This window comes from Bombus affinis, chromosome 1 (assembly GCF_024516045.1).
Source record: "Bombus affinis isolate iyBomAffi1 chromosome 1, iyBomAffi1.2, whole genome shotgun sequence".
Taxonomy (NCBI): domain Eukaryota; kingdom Metazoa; phylum Arthropoda; class Insecta; order Hymenoptera; family Apidae; genus Bombus; species Bombus affinis.
The window spans coordinates 15057568-15077009 of NC_066344.1; the positions used below are offsets into that span (position 1 = coordinate 15057568).

The 19442-nt window shown below is 34.1% G+C and overlaps 2 protein-coding genes across 4 annotated transcripts; one reads left to right on the top strand and one right to left on the bottom strand.

Annotated features, from left to right (window-relative positions):
* Positions 1-4: 4 nt before the first annotated feature.
* Positions 5-18178, top strand: LOC126922728 (dynein axonemal heavy chain 6). The gene is made up of 62 exons (XM_050735593.1): positions 5-577; positions 676-760; positions 833-947; positions 1037-1226; positions 1303-1444; positions 1534-1773; positions 1989-2145; positions 2239-2341; positions 2453-2636; positions 2698-2867; positions 2994-3395; positions 3465-3696; positions 3771-3920; positions 3989-4117; positions 4211-4891; positions 4963-5109; positions 5171-5347; positions 5440-5748; positions 5904-6014; positions 6094-6230; positions 6315-6505; positions 6587-6702; positions 6798-6943; positions 7000-7145; positions 7226-7358; positions 7442-7658; positions 7733-7867; positions 8004-8189; positions 8269-8470; positions 8553-8734; positions 8809-9032; positions 9122-9330; positions 9406-9661; positions 9735-9926; positions 10004-10228; positions 10314-10569; positions 10637-10827; positions 10920-11092; positions 11194-11377; positions 11513-11684; positions 11768-11929; positions 12057-12233; positions 12314-12510; positions 12570-12815; positions 12910-13147; positions 13226-13528; positions 13603-13788; positions 13894-14066; positions 14170-14530; positions 14608-14841; positions 14920-15060; positions 15131-15321; positions 15389-15834; positions 15923-16123; positions 16205-16303; positions 16391-16533; positions 16615-16785; positions 16855-17034; positions 17177-17272; positions 17332-17532; positions 17618-17735; positions 17821-18178. Exons 1-62 carry the CDS (start codon positions 417-419, stop codon positions 18048-18050), a joined length of 12252 nt encoding a protein of 4083 aa, XP_050591550.1. The 5' UTR covers positions 5-416; the 3' UTR covers positions 18051-18178.
* On the bottom strand, positions 17292-19215 carry LOC126922589 (nurim homolog). Of its 3 annotated transcripts, none has more exons than XM_050735382.1 (5): positions 19063-19215; positions 18463-18943; positions 18153-18381; positions 17875-17985; positions 17292-17521 (listed from the first exon to the last, which is right to left on the bottom strand). In XM_050735382.1, the coding sequence occupies exons 1-3, from the start codon at positions 19196-19198 to the stop codon at positions 18258-18260; spliced, it is 741 nt and encodes a 246-aa protein (XP_050591339.1). In that variant the 5' UTR covers positions 19199-19215; the 3' UTR covers positions 17292-17521; positions 17875-17985; positions 18153-18257. The 3 variants fall into 3 exon arrangements, with proteins under 3 accessions (XP_050591339.1, XP_050591330.1, XP_050591322.1); XM_050735373.1 differs by having other exon boundaries at positions 17643-17985; XM_050735365.1 differs by having other exon boundaries at positions 17292-17985.
* Positions 19216-19442: the final 227 nt, after the last annotated feature.

Genomic DNA, 19442 nt, shown 5'->3' on the forward strand with positions numbered 1-19442 from the left:
GAACATATCACATAGTATGAATCATCCATTAATTAAAACTTGATATACTTTTTTATTACATCTTAACGGAAGTAATTAATATTGTCTTTTAAGAAATAATAAAAATAACTTCAGTGTCATCTGTATTAAGAAGAAGGAGGAAAGCCTTGTTAGATTTGTATATTTAATAAATAGCCTATAGTTAATTTATACTTAAGCCCTACTATGTACGATAAATGTAACAGTCAATAAAGCTAATATTTTCTAGTATTGATAAGTTATGATAGCATTACTGCGAAAATATATACGATTGCAACATAAACGTGAAAATAGACGGAGTTGGATATTTCCTCTTATTTAGTTTTCATTGTTTAATCGATACGTGAACGATGAGAAGTCAGACGTTTCAACTATGATTTTTGCTAGCGTGTAAAAATATGGATAGAAACGATAAACGTAAATCAAGCGAAGAAAATATGCGAGATGTTTCCTCGTTTAAGGAATCAGAGAAGAATTCTGGATTGTTTACCGTGCTCCAGTCTACTGCGAATAAGTTACCTTTTAAATTGTGTCGACAACCTCCACGTAGTTACAAAACGTAATGAGTATTATATGAATATTTGAAACTAAACTGAAATTTTATGAGAATTTGTTACTCTATATAATAAGATATATTTTGCGGAAATTTTTATACAGAAGGAAAGATGAAATTCCGTTTTTTATACCACATAAGAAGTTGCTCGAAAAGATCGAGTACAAACCGGAAATCCGAGAACCGCTGGTAAGGATTTATATAAGTCTTTATATTTAGTTGATTGTTATTAGTAAATATTTATGTACAATATTTCTATAGACCGGTTTTAGCGCGCAACAAGAAAAAATTAGGAAACAGATCCACAAACCGCGTATTTCGTTAACAAAAGTAGAAGAGAAGAAGGTACTGACAAAGGACGTCACCTCGGACACAGGCATAAGTTGCATTACAAATTTTATGGCTTGTCTGCTAACTGTATTTTCAACGAATATTTCTATTAATTGGCCATTTTTTGCGAAATAGGCGTCGAATCAAAGGAAAGAATTTCGTGGGCTTTTCAAAAATATAAAAAGCAAACAGATTTTGATGCTCCTAGGTTTATCGATCAGTTAGAGTTAATTCGACAATTACGAGAGGATCCCAAAGTAGGATTTTTTTATATGATTTACGCTGTGGGTCGATCGTCGAAATATTTTACTCCTTACGCTTTAAAGTGAATAGCTCTTTTGCGTTTATGGCGACGGGAAACTTTCAAGAACGCGTGGATAATTCCCGATAATATTTTTTAGGGTTGTTCAGTATAAGGATGTAGGTAAAACTTATATGACCATCAGTGCCAGTGGTGTAACTCAGTATAGTCCAGACGAAATGAGTTTTACTCCTATCGAACATTGGGAAAGGGAATACATCTTTTACTTAAAATTATTGAAAGTATGCGTTTGTCTTCCGAATCTTTTTTATTTGTTCTATAATCGAACGTTTCTCTCATTTTTCGATATTTTTACGATTTATATTTCCAGATAAGGACATTCGTTATGTTTCGAATGTGGAAGGCTTTGTACGTTTGGAAAAAGTCAGTTAGTTATAAGAAATTCGTTATGGCAAAGAATTATTTAAAGGAAAATCTGTTTGTATCGGACTCGATCCTTAGTAAGGCACTGTTAGAAATTAAATCAATGTGCTCGGTTTTCCTTGATTCGAGTTTCTTTGACAACTCTATTCTTGAGAAGATTTTACTTTTTTATTTTGTAGAAAAACAGGTACGTATCGGCCGTTTTAAAAAAAGATTTCTTTAAAAAAAAGTATCATATACACTAGGATGGTATTAGGTATAGATGATTGATTATTTTGAACAGATAAGATTTTATACAGATAGAAAACGTTAATATCGAAGACGAAAGCCATCCTGATATATGTATACGTATGCGTGTATTTGCAATAAATATCGTATAATCTTTAAAATATTTATTTGCAGTTTACAAAACTAGAACTGCTTAGGAATAAGTTAGATGAGTTTAGAAGATTAGCAATAGATATTGTAAATAATGCTTGCCTCAGTGCTTTATTGAAGGCTGGATATACTCCCGATGATTCCAATATAACAATAGAACAAACTGCATATGGAAAACTTGGTAATATTTTGGAAGGAGCATGTAGATGTTTTATTTTTTCTCCCATTACCTAGAATGTATTTTGTAATCTTATATAATTTGCTGGCGTAATAGGTGAATTCGGCGTTGCGAAATTCAAAATGCCGAAAGATGGTATTCTTAAAATGAGTTACATCGAACAAGCACGAAAGAGAGAAAAGTGTTACAGGTTGTCTTGGTAAGACGTTGTTTAAAAATGATATTAAAGTTTTTATGAATATTTTATCCTTCGTACATATATATATGGAAAATAAATTTTGGCGATGACAAAAACTATTTTATTATTCAGCTTCATTCACTTGGTCGATTATATGCAAACAAATATGATGCACAATCTTTTATCAAATACTTATCGAGGATTTATACAACTCCTAAAGATTTATACGGAATTTTTACCGAATGACGAATCGATAGATAACGATATAATTGATCTTCCATTAAAAGAAAATCGCCCACCATCGCATCGTATTCAGGTATAAAACATGATAGTTTATTAAGAGTAATATGTAAGTACTTAAAAAGACTGTTTTTTAGTTGCCATATTGGGTCGTGGATTTGCTTATTTTACCAACTTCAGAAATTATAATGGATCCGTCCGAAAGTATTTTCCTTTTCGTAATAAGAACTATACAAACTATGTGGGAGGAGAACTTATATGCTATTAAACCTTTGCTGTCCGATCCCTTCTTCCATTCTTTCACGAGGTACAAACGCCAACTTTTATAGAAGTAATTTATGAAATAGTTTCATCAAATCGTTTCATATATCGTATTTATATATATTCGTATTTATATTATATTTATATTTATATTTCGTATTATTTATTCGAGGCCCATGATCAATCATAAGATAGAAGAGCGTATCTGCGGTTACCCTCCAGAAGTTCAGAAAGTCTTGGAACAAGATCCGATCACGCTAGCTTTCAAGAGAGAATTGAAGGAAATTTTTGAGAAGAATTTAACCGCGATAAAACGTTATTGCCAACGATTCAATCAGATCAAACAGTTTTATTACGAAGACATGACGTTTGACGAAGATATTATCCGAGACAATCGAGATGTTAAATTATTTCGAGAATGGAGCATTCGTTACAAGAAAGAAGTAGATCTGATCAATAGTGTAGTCGATTTTCAGCCATTCGGTCTCTTTTTCATTCAACTCGAACGATTTAAAGGCGCTGCTGAAACTGCTCCCAGAGGGAAATTAAGCGTTATTGAAGCTGTTATGCCTGGGTAAATGTAAAGAAGATATTTTTACGTCATTGTACAGTATATGGTATTGGTTCTAACAGACGCTATTAGACTAGGAAAAAGTCGAGTTGACGCGTTATTAACGCAAGCGATCGACGCTATCAATTATTTGGAAACAGTTCCTGTGACGACCGAAGAATATGTTGCATACATAAAGTTTGTAGACCAAGCTCAACAAAGTGTAGATGATATGGAATCTCAGTTGGATTACGTGAAAGAGCTGTACGATACAATGGAAGAATTTGCTTTTCCTATACCGTCGATGGACATGGCTAATTATTTGGTAACGGCCAAATGATTTTACAATCCTCTTATAAATATGTAACATTAAGAAGAACTTTGTATTTACGAAAACAGGGTATTGGAAGTCATTTTACTAGTTTGCGATTAGTCGTAGAAAATAGATTAGAAGAGAGGCCAAAGCTAATAAACAAATTCGATGCTCAACTTCAGAAGGATATCACAGCATTGAACGAAGAAATATCAGAAATTCATGATGAAATAATGGTACGATCTGACCAAACATATCTTTCGCAATCTCTGTTTTACCATTATCTATTTTATCGCTTTTACAGCAACCTTGGCTATTGGATTATGAAAGCGACGTTGACGCCTGTTTGAATACTCTGAAAGAACTCGATAAACGATTAGCTGCCTGTGCAACTAAGGCGGAAGAATACCGTGCCCATCAAAGGACATTCAAGGTGCCGCGTCAAGTTACAAAATTTTATTAGCTTCCTGTAGTGGAATACTTTATACAATTGATAATGTTTTATTTTTTTTTTCATCTCAAAAAGCTCGAACAAACGAGGTTCGACAGTTTAGACCAAGTAATGAACGAATTGAAGTTACGTACTTTGTTATGGGAAAGCTTAACTTCTTGGGAATATGCTATTCATGAATGGTATACCGCCGAGTTCGATACCTTAGACGTGGAAGAGATCACTGCGGTTACAATGCGTACCATGAAACACATAATTCAGTTAGAGAGAGGCTTACCACCGAATAAAATTGTACCGAACTTGAAGGAGAATGTTGAATTAATAAGAAATAAGTTACCGATTCTTGGTTACTTGAGAAATCCAGACTTGAAAGATAGACATTGGGAGAAGATTGAGGAAATATTGAACTATACTTTCAAACCCGATGAGAAGAAAACTTGGACTCGAATGAAAGAGCTCGGTGCTTTCTTGAAACCTCAGGAATTAATGGAAATTGCTGCCGCGGCAAGCTCCGAAGCTAACTTAGAAAATATGTTAAAGAAAGTCATAGATACATGGGAAGATCTTAAATTTATTATTGTACCCTACAGAGAGGGAAAAGATGTTTTCATCATAGGTAGTCTCGAAGAAATTCAAACCGCAATGGACGAAAGTAACATTAATTTACAAACTATCAACGCATCTCGTCATGTCGGTCCCATTCGACCTGTGGTCGAAGAATGGGTAGAAAAATTGGATTTATTTATGGTTACCTTGGTACGAATATCTTTTTAAATATGATAGAATTTTCAGGTATCTAGCTAATTCATGAGATATGTTTGCTGTAGGAAGCGTGGCAATACTTGCAACAGCAATGGTTGTATCTGGAAGCAATATTTTCAGCTCCGGACATTCAGCGACAGTTACCCATGGAAGCAAAACTTTTTATCGAGGTTGACAGGTTTTGGAAAGATCTTATGAGACGGACTCATAAGGTTTGCCGCTAATATCATTAATTCGATTGATAACGTTTGATTGCGACATAGAACATTTTAGGCGCCTTTGGCTATGCCAGCTTGCACACAACCAGGATTATTAGAACAATTTGAGGAGAATAACCGAATGTTAGACGAAGTAATGAAATGTTTGGAAGCATATCTTGAGACGAAACGGGTAGCGTTCCCAAGATTCTTCTTCTTATCGAATGACGAACTTTTAGAAATTTTAGCTCAGGTATCGATGAAACGAGGGAAAAGTTAAAAGTATTAATCAACATTATGTTTCACATTGAAACGTTTACTAAACTACCAACTATTGCACGGTAGACAAAGAATCCGCATGCGGTACAAAGACATTTGCAGAAATGCTTTGATGCGATATACAGACTGGAATTTGCAATGAAAGAAAATGAATCCGGTGAAATAGTATTAACGACAGATATAGTTGCTATGATCTCACCGGAAGGTGAAAAAGTTTCTCTTGGAAAAGGTTTGAGAGCAAGAGGTAATGTCGAAGATTGGCTAGGTCGAGTCGAGGAAGCTATGTTTTCGATATTAAGGAGAAGAATGAAAGAGGGAATAAAAGATTTGGCTGAGAAAGGGCGAGAGCAATTCCTGTATATGCATCCTTCTCAGGTTACATGCTTTATTTCTACAGTAATTTACAATAAGTCTTGCTTCGAAATATTTTTTACGACACAAACTTCTTATTGAAAATAAAAGTAAGGCGTAAAATAAAATAAAATATGATTAATAAAATTATGTACTTGTTTTCTTCTTACCTTCCCCAGATAATCCTCGCTGTATGCCAAATATTCTGGACCCGAGATATCCACATTATCTTAGATTCTACCGAGAATGTGATTGAGAAGATGAAAGCGTTCGAACAGAAATGTTTCGCAGTTCAGTATACCTATGTGTCTCTGTAAAATTTATACTAAAAATTTCTACGAGACAACCTTTCCTTTTGCTATATTATAGGATTTAAATGAATTGGCGACAATGGTAAGGAAAGAATTGCCACAATTGATACGCGATGTTATAATTAATTTGATAACGATTGATGTGCACGCCAGAGACATCGTTACGACTTTGGTTGAGAATAGAGTAATGTCAAGGTGAAAATTGGAACGTAACAATTTTTTAATTCAAAGTACCATATGTTAGAACCATTTTCCAAGAACCGATTACTTATATTATAGTACGAGCTTTGATTGGCTAAAAGCGTTACGTTATTACTGGGATGAAGAACTCGACAATTGTTTAACACGTATGAGTAACTCTAAATATCTTTACGGGTATGAATATCTCGGTGCTCAAAAGAGGCTTGTCATAACTCCTCTAACGGATAAATGTTATTTGTGCCTTATGGGCGCTCTTCAGTTAGATTTAGGTATTAATGAATATTAAAGCAGAATTGCACGCTATCTTTTCAAAAAACTGAGCATACGTATTTACAAATATTATTCAATAGGTGGTGCTCCTGCAGGACCTGCAGGTACTGGGAAAACGGAAACGACGAAGGATTTAGCCAAAGCAGTTGCTGTTCAGTGCGTTGTGTTCAATTGTTCGGAAGGACTCGATTACAGAGTACGCCAAATATTATCGCTTATACATTTTCGTGGCAGTCGCTTGAAAATTGATACAACTAAAGACAATTACAACGGGAAAATTGCGTGCCACAGATGATGGGTAGATTCTTTTCTGGTCTGGCAACTTCTGGAGCCTGGTGCTGTTTCGACGAATTTAATAGAATAGATATAGAAGTGCTTTCCGTAATAGCTCAGCAATTAATTACTATCAGAAATGCTAAAATTGCTAGAGCCAACGAGTAAGTTGTTTCAGCTATAATGTTTAAATAAATCTAAATGTCCTTCTACCTTTTAGATTCATGTTCGAAGGGAGAATGATCAAATTGGTGATGTCTTGCGCAACTTTCATCACTATGAATCCAGGATATGCTGGTCGTACGGAATTACCAGACAATTTAAAAGCACTGTTCCGACCATTCGCTATGATGGTTCCAGATTATAGTACGATTATAGTAGTAATATAGTAAACTCCCGTTGATCTAGATATTTTTAAACGATACTAAATTAGTGTCTTTTCGTAGAACTTATCGCTGAAGTTACGCTATATTCAGAAGGATTCGAATCGTCAAAATCGTTATCGCAAAAAATGACTCTGATGTATACACTTAGCAGCGAACAACTTTCCCAGCAGGATCATTATGATTTCGGAATGAGGTATCTATTAATGTTGTTGCAATTTCAATGGCTGTATGATGTTTAGTATCGACTAACATCCAATTATTTCCCCATTTCTAAAGGGCTGTAAAAAGCGTATTGGTAATGGCAGGTAGTCTTAAACGAAATAATCCTGATAAACCAGAGGACGTTGTTTTAATTAGAGCCTTGCGCGAGAGCAATATACCAAAGTTTCTACGCGATGACGCTGAACTGTTCGAAGGTATCGTAGGAGATCTCTTTCCAGGCATTGAAATTCCAGAGGAAGAATACGGTATCCTACGGGACACAGCTATCGAAGTAATTTATAATTAATGATAGTTTTAATCGCATCCATATAACAAGCCCCAAACTACATAACATAATTCTTATAGATAATGAAAGAAGCCGGTTTACAGCCAGAAGCTTGCATTTTGAAGAAAATTACTCAACTGCATGAATGTTTGCAAGTGAGACATGGAGTGATGTTGGTTGGTCCAACTGGCTCTGGAAAAACGACAGTTCTGAGAGTAGGTTGAATAATAGTGCGCTCCTTTATATTGTAAATGGTGTAATTTTTGTCAAGATATTATTTTTATTTCGTTATATTATATATTACTTTTTTAACAAACGCAAGAGCTATTAAATAACAGCTCTTTATTTCAGACTCTTGCAAATACTTACAGTCGACTGTATGAAATGGCTATACCTGGACCGTGTTATCAGCCAGTTCACGTGTATCTGATCAATCCGAAAGCAGTTACGATCGGTGAACTATATGGAAAAGTAGATATAATGACCAACGAATGGCAAGATGGTTTAATCGGCTTTACAGTTCGTCACGCATGTTCCGTTAGTAGGAATCCTGACCCGAGCAAAAGCAAAGCAATGCTTTTACTAAAATTTAACAAATCTCATTTTCATTGTTCAGTTTACCACGGAAGACCATCAATGGATTGTGTGCGATGGACCCGTCGATGCCGTATGGATAGAAAATATGAACACCGTGTTAGATGATAATAAAATGTTGTGTCTGGCTAACTCTGAAAGAATTAAATTCACTCCTTATATGCGTATGTTATTCGAAGTTATGGATCTTGCCCAGGCATCGCCTGCTACCGTCAGTCGTTGTGGTTCGAAGACCAGCATTCTATCATTTATTTAATCAGCGATTTTACGTTTACGTGTTTTAACTTTTAATTCTTATATTTTAAGGGATGGTGTATGTCGATCCTACAGAGTTAAAGTGGATGCCTTACGTGAAATCATGGTTAGACACACTTCCTGATGCCCTCGTAAGAAACGAACATCGATTACAGATCATCGAACTCTTCGGAAAATATTTCGAAGAAGGACTGATATTCTGTAGGAAAAATTGTGTCTGCCCAATTCTACAGGTATACAATTTGTCTCGTCTTACACAACGATCGAGACATAATTTTTCCAACATAATCGTTCCATCTACCAATAGGTTGATATTAGTAAAGCAAGTATGACTTGTTCGATATTGGAATATATTTTAAACGAACCAGATGCGATAGAAAGAACTACGGAAAAGGCGCGAATTAGAACGTTTCTAGCTCAGTCATTCGTCTTTGCCTACCTTTGGGCCGTTGGCGGTAACGTCAACGATGCCTCTCGGGGCGTGTTCGAAGCTTTTGTGAGAAAACAATTTGAAGATGACGAAGATACATTGTACGATCGCAAAATTAAATAGCGTTTGTATTCTTTTGTTTCTGTACATATAATAGCGTACTATTCTCCTGTTTTCTTTCGATATGCAGTTTGCCGTCGATAGATTTATGGGAGATTTATGTAAACGTACAACAACATAGATTGGATTCTTGGACCGATATTATGCCAGAATTTATATACGACAGTGAAGTGCCATTTTTCGATATTCTAGTACCAACTGTCGATACTGTACGATTTGGTTACTTAATGAAGAAATTAGTCGGAATAAATAAACCGGTATTCTTTACCGGAGATACTGGTTAGCAAAATCTAACGACCTTTATACTTTCTCTTTTAGATGATTTGTAACTCTAGTTAAAGAAATAATTTATAGGAGTTGGTAAATCGGTAATAACGAAAGTCGTTTTAAATAATTTGGAAGACAGTCAGCTTTGGGTACCGATCAATTTGATCTTCTCTGCTCAAACCAGCAGTGGCAGAACGCAAGAGATTTTAGAGCTAAAATTGGAAAGAAGGAAAAGAACCGTGCTGGGGGCACCCATTGGAAAAAGAGTGTGTGTATTTGTCGACGATGTCAATATGCCAAAATTAGATACATACGGATCCCAACCACCGATCGAGCTGTTACGGTACTTTAATTATATTAAACGCCAGATACATTTCTTTCGACACAAAATTATTCATAATTGTCGAATGGCATAGACAATTACTAGATTTCCATGGTATGTACGATAAAGAGAAGTTGTTCTGGAAGGATATAGAAGACGTTGTTTTCACTGTTGCGTGTGCTCCTCCTGGAGGAGGGAGAAATCCATTAACACCGAGATTTGTGAGACATTTTGCCATGCTATTTATCCCAGCCCCTATAGAACTTTCACTAAAAGGAATTTTTAAGTAAACCATTCCCAACAGTAAATTCTTCGTATCATATAAAATTGTTTCACGCACGACATAAAACGAATTCCTTTTAGGGCAATTGTGAACGGATTTCTGGAAGATTTTGTAGAATCTGTTAAACAAATCGGCGATCGAATAGTAAACGCAGCAGTCGATGTTTATCAAAGAATCGCAACGGATCTTTTGCCGACGCCAGAAAAAAGCCATTACATCTTTAATTTACGGGATTTGTCGAAATGTATACAAGGTATCATGCAAGTTGACGCGGCGGTCATTAAACAACCCATCGAAATGTACAGGTATAATCGTCACACTGTAACAGCCATGACGTCTGTTAGTATTTTGTAACGAAAAGAAGGGCATAAGAATATTTGTATTCTTTAGGCTTTTTAGTCACGAATGTCTTCGTGTTTTCCACGACCGACTGATCAACGTTCAGGATAAGAGCTATTTCTTTAAACTTCTAAACAACATATGTATCAACGCATTCGGTATGGAAGTGATGCGGCTTCCGGATGAAGAAATTATCGAGAAACCACCGATACTGCTATTTGGTGACTTCATGTCCTTCGGAGCAGCAAGGGAACAACGAATTTACGAAGAGCTTACGGAAATTTCAAAAGTTAGAAGAACTTTGGAGGTAATTACTAATATACTCCGCTCATGCTGATACCAATTTGACTCATATCTTTAAATATATATCATAGGATTACTTGGAAGATTATCGTTTCTCTGTGGGAAAAGACATGAGAATTATTTTCTTCATGGATGCTATAGAACACATCTGCAGGCTTGCAAGAATTCTTCGTTCTGAAAGAGGCAATGGCCTTTTGATCGGTGTCGGTGGAATGGGAAAGCAAAGTCTGACAAGATTAGCATCTCATTTGAATGGTTACAAGTTTGTACCAACATTAACTATTCAATTACACAATTTATCTCTATCGAAACAATATGATCAAAGAGCCTACCACAATTGTCGAATGTTTTAAGATGTTATCAAATAGAAGTTACGCGTACGTACGATAAAAATTCATGGCACGAAGATCTTCGCCGATTTTATTTCGAGCCAGGTACCGAGGCTAAACATACAACGTTTTTATTCACCGACACTCAGATTGTGTTGGAAGAGTTTTTAGAAGACATCAATAATACACTTAATACAGGTATCTTTAATACAGTTCCAAATAATATTATCGTCAAAAAAGTTATTCGATTGTTTGAATAACTTTAATCTGTAATAACCATCGACAGATATTCTTTTCAGGCGAAGTACCAAACTTGTACGAAGCAGATGAACTTGAGAAAGTTATCATAGCTACCAGGCCTGCGGCGAAACAAGCAGGGATTCACGAAGGAAACAGAGACGCAATTTATCAATATTTCATTGGAAGAGTTAGAAATCAACTTCACTTAATGATCTGTATGAGCCCTATAGGCGACTCCTTTAGGTCTGTTCTTTAAAATATCAATTATTCTTTGTATGTATATGATAACAGACCCCTCTCCCCTTTACTTATTACCGAAGCCATTGATTATATTTTATAATCTTTTATCATATAGATTATATTTTATTATCTTCATAGGCGTCGCTGTCGTATGTTTCCTTCATTGGTAAATTGTTGCACCATTGATTGGTTTACTAAGTGGCCGGATGATGCCCTTTTATCGGTAGCAGAAAGTTCTTTGGCCACGATCGTTCCAAAGGATTCAGGAAAGCTTGCTAACCTTAGTATCATGTGCGTCTTGATCCATGAGGTATCGTTTGCCATTATAGTAGACTCGCCATAAAATAACATTGGAAAGTATGAGGTTTGAAAGAAAATCGTGTAAAATTATAGAGCGTAGAAGAAGTAACAGCTCGATTCTTCATAGAAATGCGTCGAAGATATTATACCACACCGAGCAGCTATTTAGAGCTTTTAAAGCTATTTCAAACGACTTTAGAAAGGAAGAAGAAAGAAATAGAGTTGCTGAAAAGTAAAATTGCCAATGGACTCAACGTAAATACTATATAATCCCACATTCCTTCGAATGTTTAAAACGCTTTCTTTGAAAGAATGTAACTTCACTAACATTTATAATACAATTAAGTGGATATTAAATTGATTAATACAATTACTTGGGTAGAAACTGCGAGAAACCAATGAGATGGTTGGCGTGATGAAGGAACAATTGATAATTCTTGCCCCAAAGCTCAAAGCAAGTACCGACGAAGTATCGAACCTGGTGAGAATCCTTGCGAAGCAGCAAGTCGAATGTGACAAAGTGAAGTATGTCGTAATGGCTGAAGAAGAAATAGCAAAAGTACGAGTAACAAATGAAGAAAAGAGAGTTTAACGAATAGATGATCTTATTTATGGAGTACATAATTTTATCTTTATCAGGCGAAAGCCGAAGAAACGGCGGCTTTAGAAGCTGATGCTAGGCAAGACTTGGAAGCAGCAATGCCGGCTTTACTGGAAGCTCAGAAGGCATTAGAAGCTTTAAATAAAAGTGATATTAATGAAATTCGCGTATTTCATAAACCACCTCACCTAGTGCGTTTTGTCATGGAAGCAGTAAATTTACTGTTGGGTGAAAAGTGAGTTTTATAGATTCCTTGTAAGTAATATCACTAGTTACGTTGCATTTTTATCTTAGGACAGATTGGCCAACCGCAAAATTAGTCTTGGGTGACATACATTTTCTCGACCGCTTAATGGCTTATCCTAAGGACGACATAAGCGATAAACTTTTAGAAAAGTTGCAAGAATATGTCCAACATCCAGAATTTCGACCAGATTTAGTGGCTAGACAAAGTAAAGCTTGTAGATCGATGTGCATCTGGGTGAGAGCAATGGATGGATATGCTAAAATCTACAGAGTGGTCGAGCCAAAGCGACAAAGGTAGATTATTTCTTCGTAGTTCTTAAGAAAACAAAATAGATAATTCTCATAGCGCATGGGACACGAGCAATCGTAATAATGATTAATTACACAGATTGCACAAAGCTGAAGAAGAATTGCGACAGATAGAAGAAGTTCTTGCCCTGAAACAGCAAGAACTCTTTACGGTGGAAAATAAGATCAAGGAGTTGCAGAAACAATACGATGCAGCGATAGAAAATTTAAATAAATTAGAAGCTGAAATGGAATTAGCGGAAACAAGATTGAATAGATCCGGACGATTGACATCTGCGTTGGTGGATGAACGAGTTCGATGGGAAGAATCAACGCGCGTACGATAAAATGTTGGATTCAGAAAACACGACATGATGAATTATTATCAATTTCCTTTTCATGTTGTAAATATTCAGGGTTTTGACAAGCAAATTGTCAACTTGACTGGCGACACATTGGTAGCTGCTGGAGCCCTTGCTTACCTAGGTGCTTTTACAAATGAGTACAGAGAGGAATTAATACAAACTTGGTTATCCAGTTGCAAAGACTACGATATTAAAACTACAGAGAACTATAGTCTCATTGCAATATTAGTCGATGCTTATGAAATTCGTCTCTGGAATACGTATGGTTTACCACGAGACAAAGTTAGCACAGAAAATGCGATCTTTGTAACGCAAGCTAGTCGTTGGCCTTTAATGATTGATCCCCAGGAGCAAGTAATTGCAGCAACTTTTCTAATACGTTTTAAGTTATTCGAATCGTTTCCCAGCAATATTCTATTCGCATTAAGGCAAATAGGTGGATACGGAACATGGAACAAGAAAACAATTTAAAAATATGCAAACTGACGGATACACATTTAATGAGGATACTAGAAGCGTCCATAAGGCTTGGAACTCCTGTATTAATTCAAGAAGTAGGAGAAGTATTGGACCCAAGTTTGGAACCTATCCTACTCAAACAAATCTTTATTTTAGTAAATACGAAACATCATCTACTTTAAAATAATTCAGATATCTTTAAATGGTTTAAGTAATACGAGATAACAATTATAATAATATCATTTGATACGATTATGTAGGGTGGTAGGACATTGATACGATTTGGCGATATAGACGTCGAGTATGACAGTAATTTCAAATTATACATTACAACGAAAATAGCGAATCCTCATTATTTACCAGAGATCTGTATTAAAGTAACAATAGTTAACTTCACCGTAACTATGGCAGGCCTCGAAGAACAGATACTTGCGTATGTACACTGTTTTTAGTAGTATTAATCTAAGAACACATATTTAATCGCGTAACACGTATATTCAACCTCAAAATTCCCTACCTCGTTAAACTTTACGCAGAGATGTGGTACGTCTCGAAAGACCAGACTTGGAAACAATGAGGAATGATTTAATAATAAAAATCAATGCGGACAAAGGTCAGTTGCAAAGTATCGAAGACAGAATATTGACTTTGTTGTACGGTGCAGGCGATGATATTTTGGACAATGAAGACTTAATAGAAACCTTAAATGACAGTAAAGAAACTTCTGCAATTATTGCAACCAGATTAATTGAAAGTGAAGCGACTGAGAAAAAGATCACAGTTGCGCGCGAAAAATATCGATCTGTTGCGAATCGTGGATCAGTCTTGTATTTCGTAGTTGCAAACCTCGCGAACATAGATCCCATGTACCAATTTTCGTTAAAGTACTTCAGTCAAGTAATTAACTGCACGATATATTTACGAGTCTGCAAATATATAATTCGATATTGTAACATTCTTCGACATTTTATTAGTTATTTAACACGGTAATTGAAACTACCGAAAAAGAGGCTGATTTGCAGAGGCGTTTGCAGACCTTATTGAATGAAATAACATTAGCTATCTACACAAACGTTTCACGAGGTCTGTTTGAGAAACACAAGTTGATATTTAGTTTCATGCTCAATATCGCAGTACACATAAATGAGCAGATCGTGTCTCAGGCGCAATGGAATTTTATGTTGCGAGGGCCAACACGGATTGTCGTGGTAAGTTATGTCTTGCATGGTTTATTTACGTAACTCGTAACTGATATCTTTCGGTTGATTTGTAAATGTTTCAAATAGGAAGAAATTCCGAATTATCCATCTTTAACACCTAAAATGTGGACTTCGATTAATTATTTAGCTAATACGTTTAAGAAATTTAAAAATGTTTTAAACGACGCATTTAAGAAGATTCCGTTGACTCTTGGATATTTTAAGGAGGTAATATATCATTTTTACATTCTGCTTGTTATTTCCATTATGAATATAGCTTTACTCCTTCTTTTTATAGGAAATTAATATAATCCCTACCAATCAAACAATCGCTACGCAAAATTGGAATGAGACATTAACCGACATTGAAAAATTAATGTTGATAAAATCATTGAAGGAGGAAGTATTAATTTTTGCAATCACAGCCTACGTATCGAACAATTTAGGGCCAAAATTTGTAGAATCACCTATGGCAACATTGCAACTTCTGTACGTATAAAGAAGCTGTATGTTCCACATCGCTTTACAGATTGAATTTTTTATCGAAAATTTTCAGATTTGCAGATACATCAAATAAAATACCATTGATCTTCATACTTACAACTGGATCAGATCCCTTCAGTGCTTTTCAAAAATTCGCACATGATATGGGTTTTTCCGACAGATGTGATTCCATTTCTTTAGGTCAAGGCCAAGGTCCCATTGCAGAAGGACATCTACGAGCAGGCACCATCGAAGGTAGATGGGTGTTTTTACAGAATTGTCATCTAGCTGTATCGTGGATGATCAACATGGAGCAACTTATATTGGACATTGCTGAGGAACCAGAGGGAATAATTCATAATGACTTTCGATTATTTCTGAGTTCGATGCCGAGTGATGCTTTTCCAGTTTCCGTTCTTCAAAATTCCGTAAAAGTTACAAATGAGCCGCCAAAAGGACTGAAGGCCAATATCAAGAGAGCATTACATGAATTGGACGAAGAATATTTTGAACATCATCGTAAGAAAGGGTTCCTTATATTAATATCCGAAACGCAAAATATATATTTGATTCTAATGAATTTCGGATTCCTTCTTTTCGTGTACAGATTTAGGCGAAAGCTGGCGCCGAATTATATTTGGAATTTGCTTTTTCCACGCAATTATTCAGGAACGAAAAAAATTTGGACCCCTAGGATGGAATATTCTGTATGAATTTAACGACAGCGACAGAGAATGTTGTTTGCTAAATTTGAAATTATTTTGTGTCCAAGATCGTATACATTGGAATGCATTAATATACACTACAGGTGTATAAAACATATTTCAAATTTATTTCTTTTGTTAGAAAGGATCAAATACATTAAACATTTACTATATGTTCAATTTAGGTGAAATTACTTATGGGGGTAGGGTTACAGACAGTTGGGACTTAAGATGTATGAAAACAATCTTAGCTATTTTCTTTTCTCCTAAATCTTTGGATATCAGTGAGTAACTTAAAGACAAATTGTAATTAAAAATAACTTACAATATCTATAACTATTAATATATATTGTTATTATAAATGATCACAGATTATGTCTATTCGCCATCTGGGAAGTATTACTGTCCTGTTTACGATACCCTACAAGAGTATCAAGATTTTGTAGAAACTTTTCCTATAATTGATGATCCAGAAATTTTTGGAATGCACGAAAATGCAAATATTGCTTATCAGGTAATCAAAGACAGTCAAGTTAGGAACAGGAAAGGCTTTACATCCTTGTGATAAATTAAAATATTTGTATAATTATATTAGTTAAAAGAAGCACAATTTGTACTAAATACCATTTTGGAAGTACAACCACAAGAATCTATCACAGATCAAGATAAATCTAGTTCAGATGTAGCATATGAAATTGCTGACATGATAAAGGATAGAATTCAATTGCAAATAGATATTACAAAATGCAACCCAGAGCACTTGAAAGTAATCGACAGTTATTCACTTTATACTACTATTAATTATAAAGCAGATATCATTATAAAATTATTACAGAGAGATTCAATGGGAAGACTTCCGTCCTTAAGTACTGTTCTTGTTCACGAGGTTGATAGATATAATATACTTTTAAAGAAGATACATATATCAATAGAAAATTTACAACGTGCCATCAAAGGTTTCGTTGTTATGTCTGAGGAATTAGAAAACGTCTTTGTGGCTCTTGTCAATAATCAGGTTTTATAATAATTTTCGACCTATTAAATTTTTGTCAAAGAATATTTTTAATGGTGTAATTCATATTAATATCTTTAAATTATTTTTATAAATTTTTCTTAATATTATATTATTAATACTTATTATATATTACACAAATTAGGTACCACAAATGTGGCATAATGTAAATGTGTATCCATCATTAAAAACCTTAGGAAGCTGGATAAGGAACTTAGAGCTAAGGATTGACTTCATTCAAGTAAAAAAAAATTGTAAAATATAAAAAATAACTAGTTTAGTAAGTATTATACATTACAGATTTGGTTAATTGATATAAAGCCAATTTCTTTTTGGATTTCGGGTTTATCCTTTCCACAAGGATTTTTAACTGGCATGTTACAAACATGTGCTAGAAAGTATAACATTCCTATAGACCACCTAAAGTTGGATTTTATTGCTACCAAAGTTGTTCTTGATCAAGAAGATATTGAAATAGAGCACAAAAAGGCTGAAAAGGAGGTCTGATCATTATAAATATTTTACCACAATTAAATATTATGCAATAAAAGAATGATTCATTCAGATATCTGATATAATATCTTAGGTAATACAGGTATATAAAAACTTACAAGTACCAGAAGATGGAGTTTTAATACATGGGTTATTTATTGATGCTGGTAGATGGGATTTTGGATCCATGCTTTTAGTAGACGCAAATATAGGTAAAAAATTTGAAAAAAATTTCAGAAAATATTATTCTTTAAATAATATATAATGCACGAAAGGCAAATAAATGATCTATTTTAGGTGAAATGAATCCATCTCTTCCAGTTTTACATATAAATCCAGTATTAGAATTACCAAAAGATGATTCAAGATATGTTTGCCCTTTGTATAAAACAGCAGTTCGAGCAGGTGTATTATCCACAACTGGACATAGTACTAATTTTGTTGTTGCAGTTCTACTCGCTTCTGAAAAAGAACAATCATACTGGATTTTAAAAGGAACGGCTCTTTTGATTGAAATTGTAAATTAAATTTCTTATGTCATAACAGATATACTAATTAATGATTCAGACGTAATAATTAAAAACATAAATTTAAGTAATTCTATATATTTATATTTGTTATATACATACTTTACAATATAAAGCTTTTAAACTAATGTTAAAACGACTGAATATATAACTTAATTGTAATGAACACAAAAGTTGATAAAGCAAACTAGTATGTATAAGTGAAAATCAGAATAACTCTCTTTGTTTTCTCTTCACAAGATTAGCATGATAATTGTAATCTTCCTTATCAATAGTCCACATTAAGGTCATATAAATTGAGAGTATCAAAGCCAATAATAATCGGTCTAATCTATAGAATATTAAAAACCAGTTATTTATCTATTACAAACAGTTTGAGTACTATAATATTGATATCTTGAATATGCCTTACGTCATATGAGGATATACCCATAAAATAATAAGAAATCCTGTAAAACTTGGATGTCTCATGTGTGAGTAATAACGTAACAATTCTTTTGACTTCATTAGCATAGGACTTGGTCTAAATGAAAACTTGTAATATACTTGTTTTATTCCAACTAATTCAGATATATCCATCATCAAACATCCACTATAAATTATTGACCAAGCCAATACATGTAAAGCAGTAAATGTAAACCACAAAACATTATTAAAAGAAATATTAACATTCCATAATGCAATGGATGAAATAGTTTGCCATTTATTAAATAATAAATGAAGAGTCATAGCACTAGTAACGTTATAAATACTTCTTTCCATATAATCCATATGTAATTTGCAAAATAAATGTTTGACAACATTACTTGCCATAAGTGAATGTTGGAACATGAAAATACTTAATAGAGACATGTTTATTATTAGCAACCATAATATAGACTCTGTATCTTCATCTGTAACATAATTTTGTAAAACAAAATATGAATTGCAAACATAAATTGTTATGTACCCTATTGTTTGTTCAATCGACAAAATTAAAATATTACTAATTCTTATTGTTGTTATTATTTACCCTTTTCTGACGAAGTAATCGTTTCTTTATTTTTATTCGGCATATTCGATAAAAAATATGTCAAATTACATAAAATATAAAAGGTGTATAAAAAACAAATAGTACAAACAACAACACTAATACATTTTACAAACATTTTGATAAATAACTAATAATTACTTAAGATAGTGTATAATTATTTTACATTCTAATCATTATAAACTTAACAATTGCACACGAATAATCTATCAATAATATCTTGATCAAAACTTGCACTTGTTTACAAATACATAGAGTTGTAGAAAATTCATAATTATCATTAAATTTATAAAAACTAGATACGAATCTTTGTTCAAACTATCAAAGAGACATCTAGATTGTTTCCTGGCGCGAATTCATAT

Bases quoted from the DNA above. Each gene is read 5' to 3' on its own strand.
- LOC126922728 (XM_050735593.1), top strand. From the start codon at position 417: ATGGATAGAAACGATAAACGTAAATCAAGCGAAGAAAATATGCGAGAT. The intron at 5,348-5,439 runs GTATCGATGAAA...ATTGCACGGTAG, and splicing joins TTTTAGAAATTTTAGCTCAG to ACAAAGAATCCGCATGCGGT. The intron at 17,035-17,176 runs GTTTTATAATAA...TACACAAATTAG, and splicing joins TGGCTCTTGTCAATAATCAG to GTACCACAAATGTGGCATAA.
- LOC126922589 (XM_050735382.1), bottom strand. From the start codon at position 19,198: ATGTTTGTAAAATGTATTAGTGTTGTTGTTTGTACTATTTGTTTTTTA. The intron at 18,944-19,062 runs GTAAATAATAAC...ATTATGTTACAG, and splicing joins GATTACTTCGTCAGAAAAGG to ATGAAGATACAGAGTCTATA. The intron at 18,382-18,462 runs GTAAGGCATATT...AATATTCTATAG, and splicing joins TGGGTATATCCTCATATGAC to ATTAGACCGATTATTATTGG.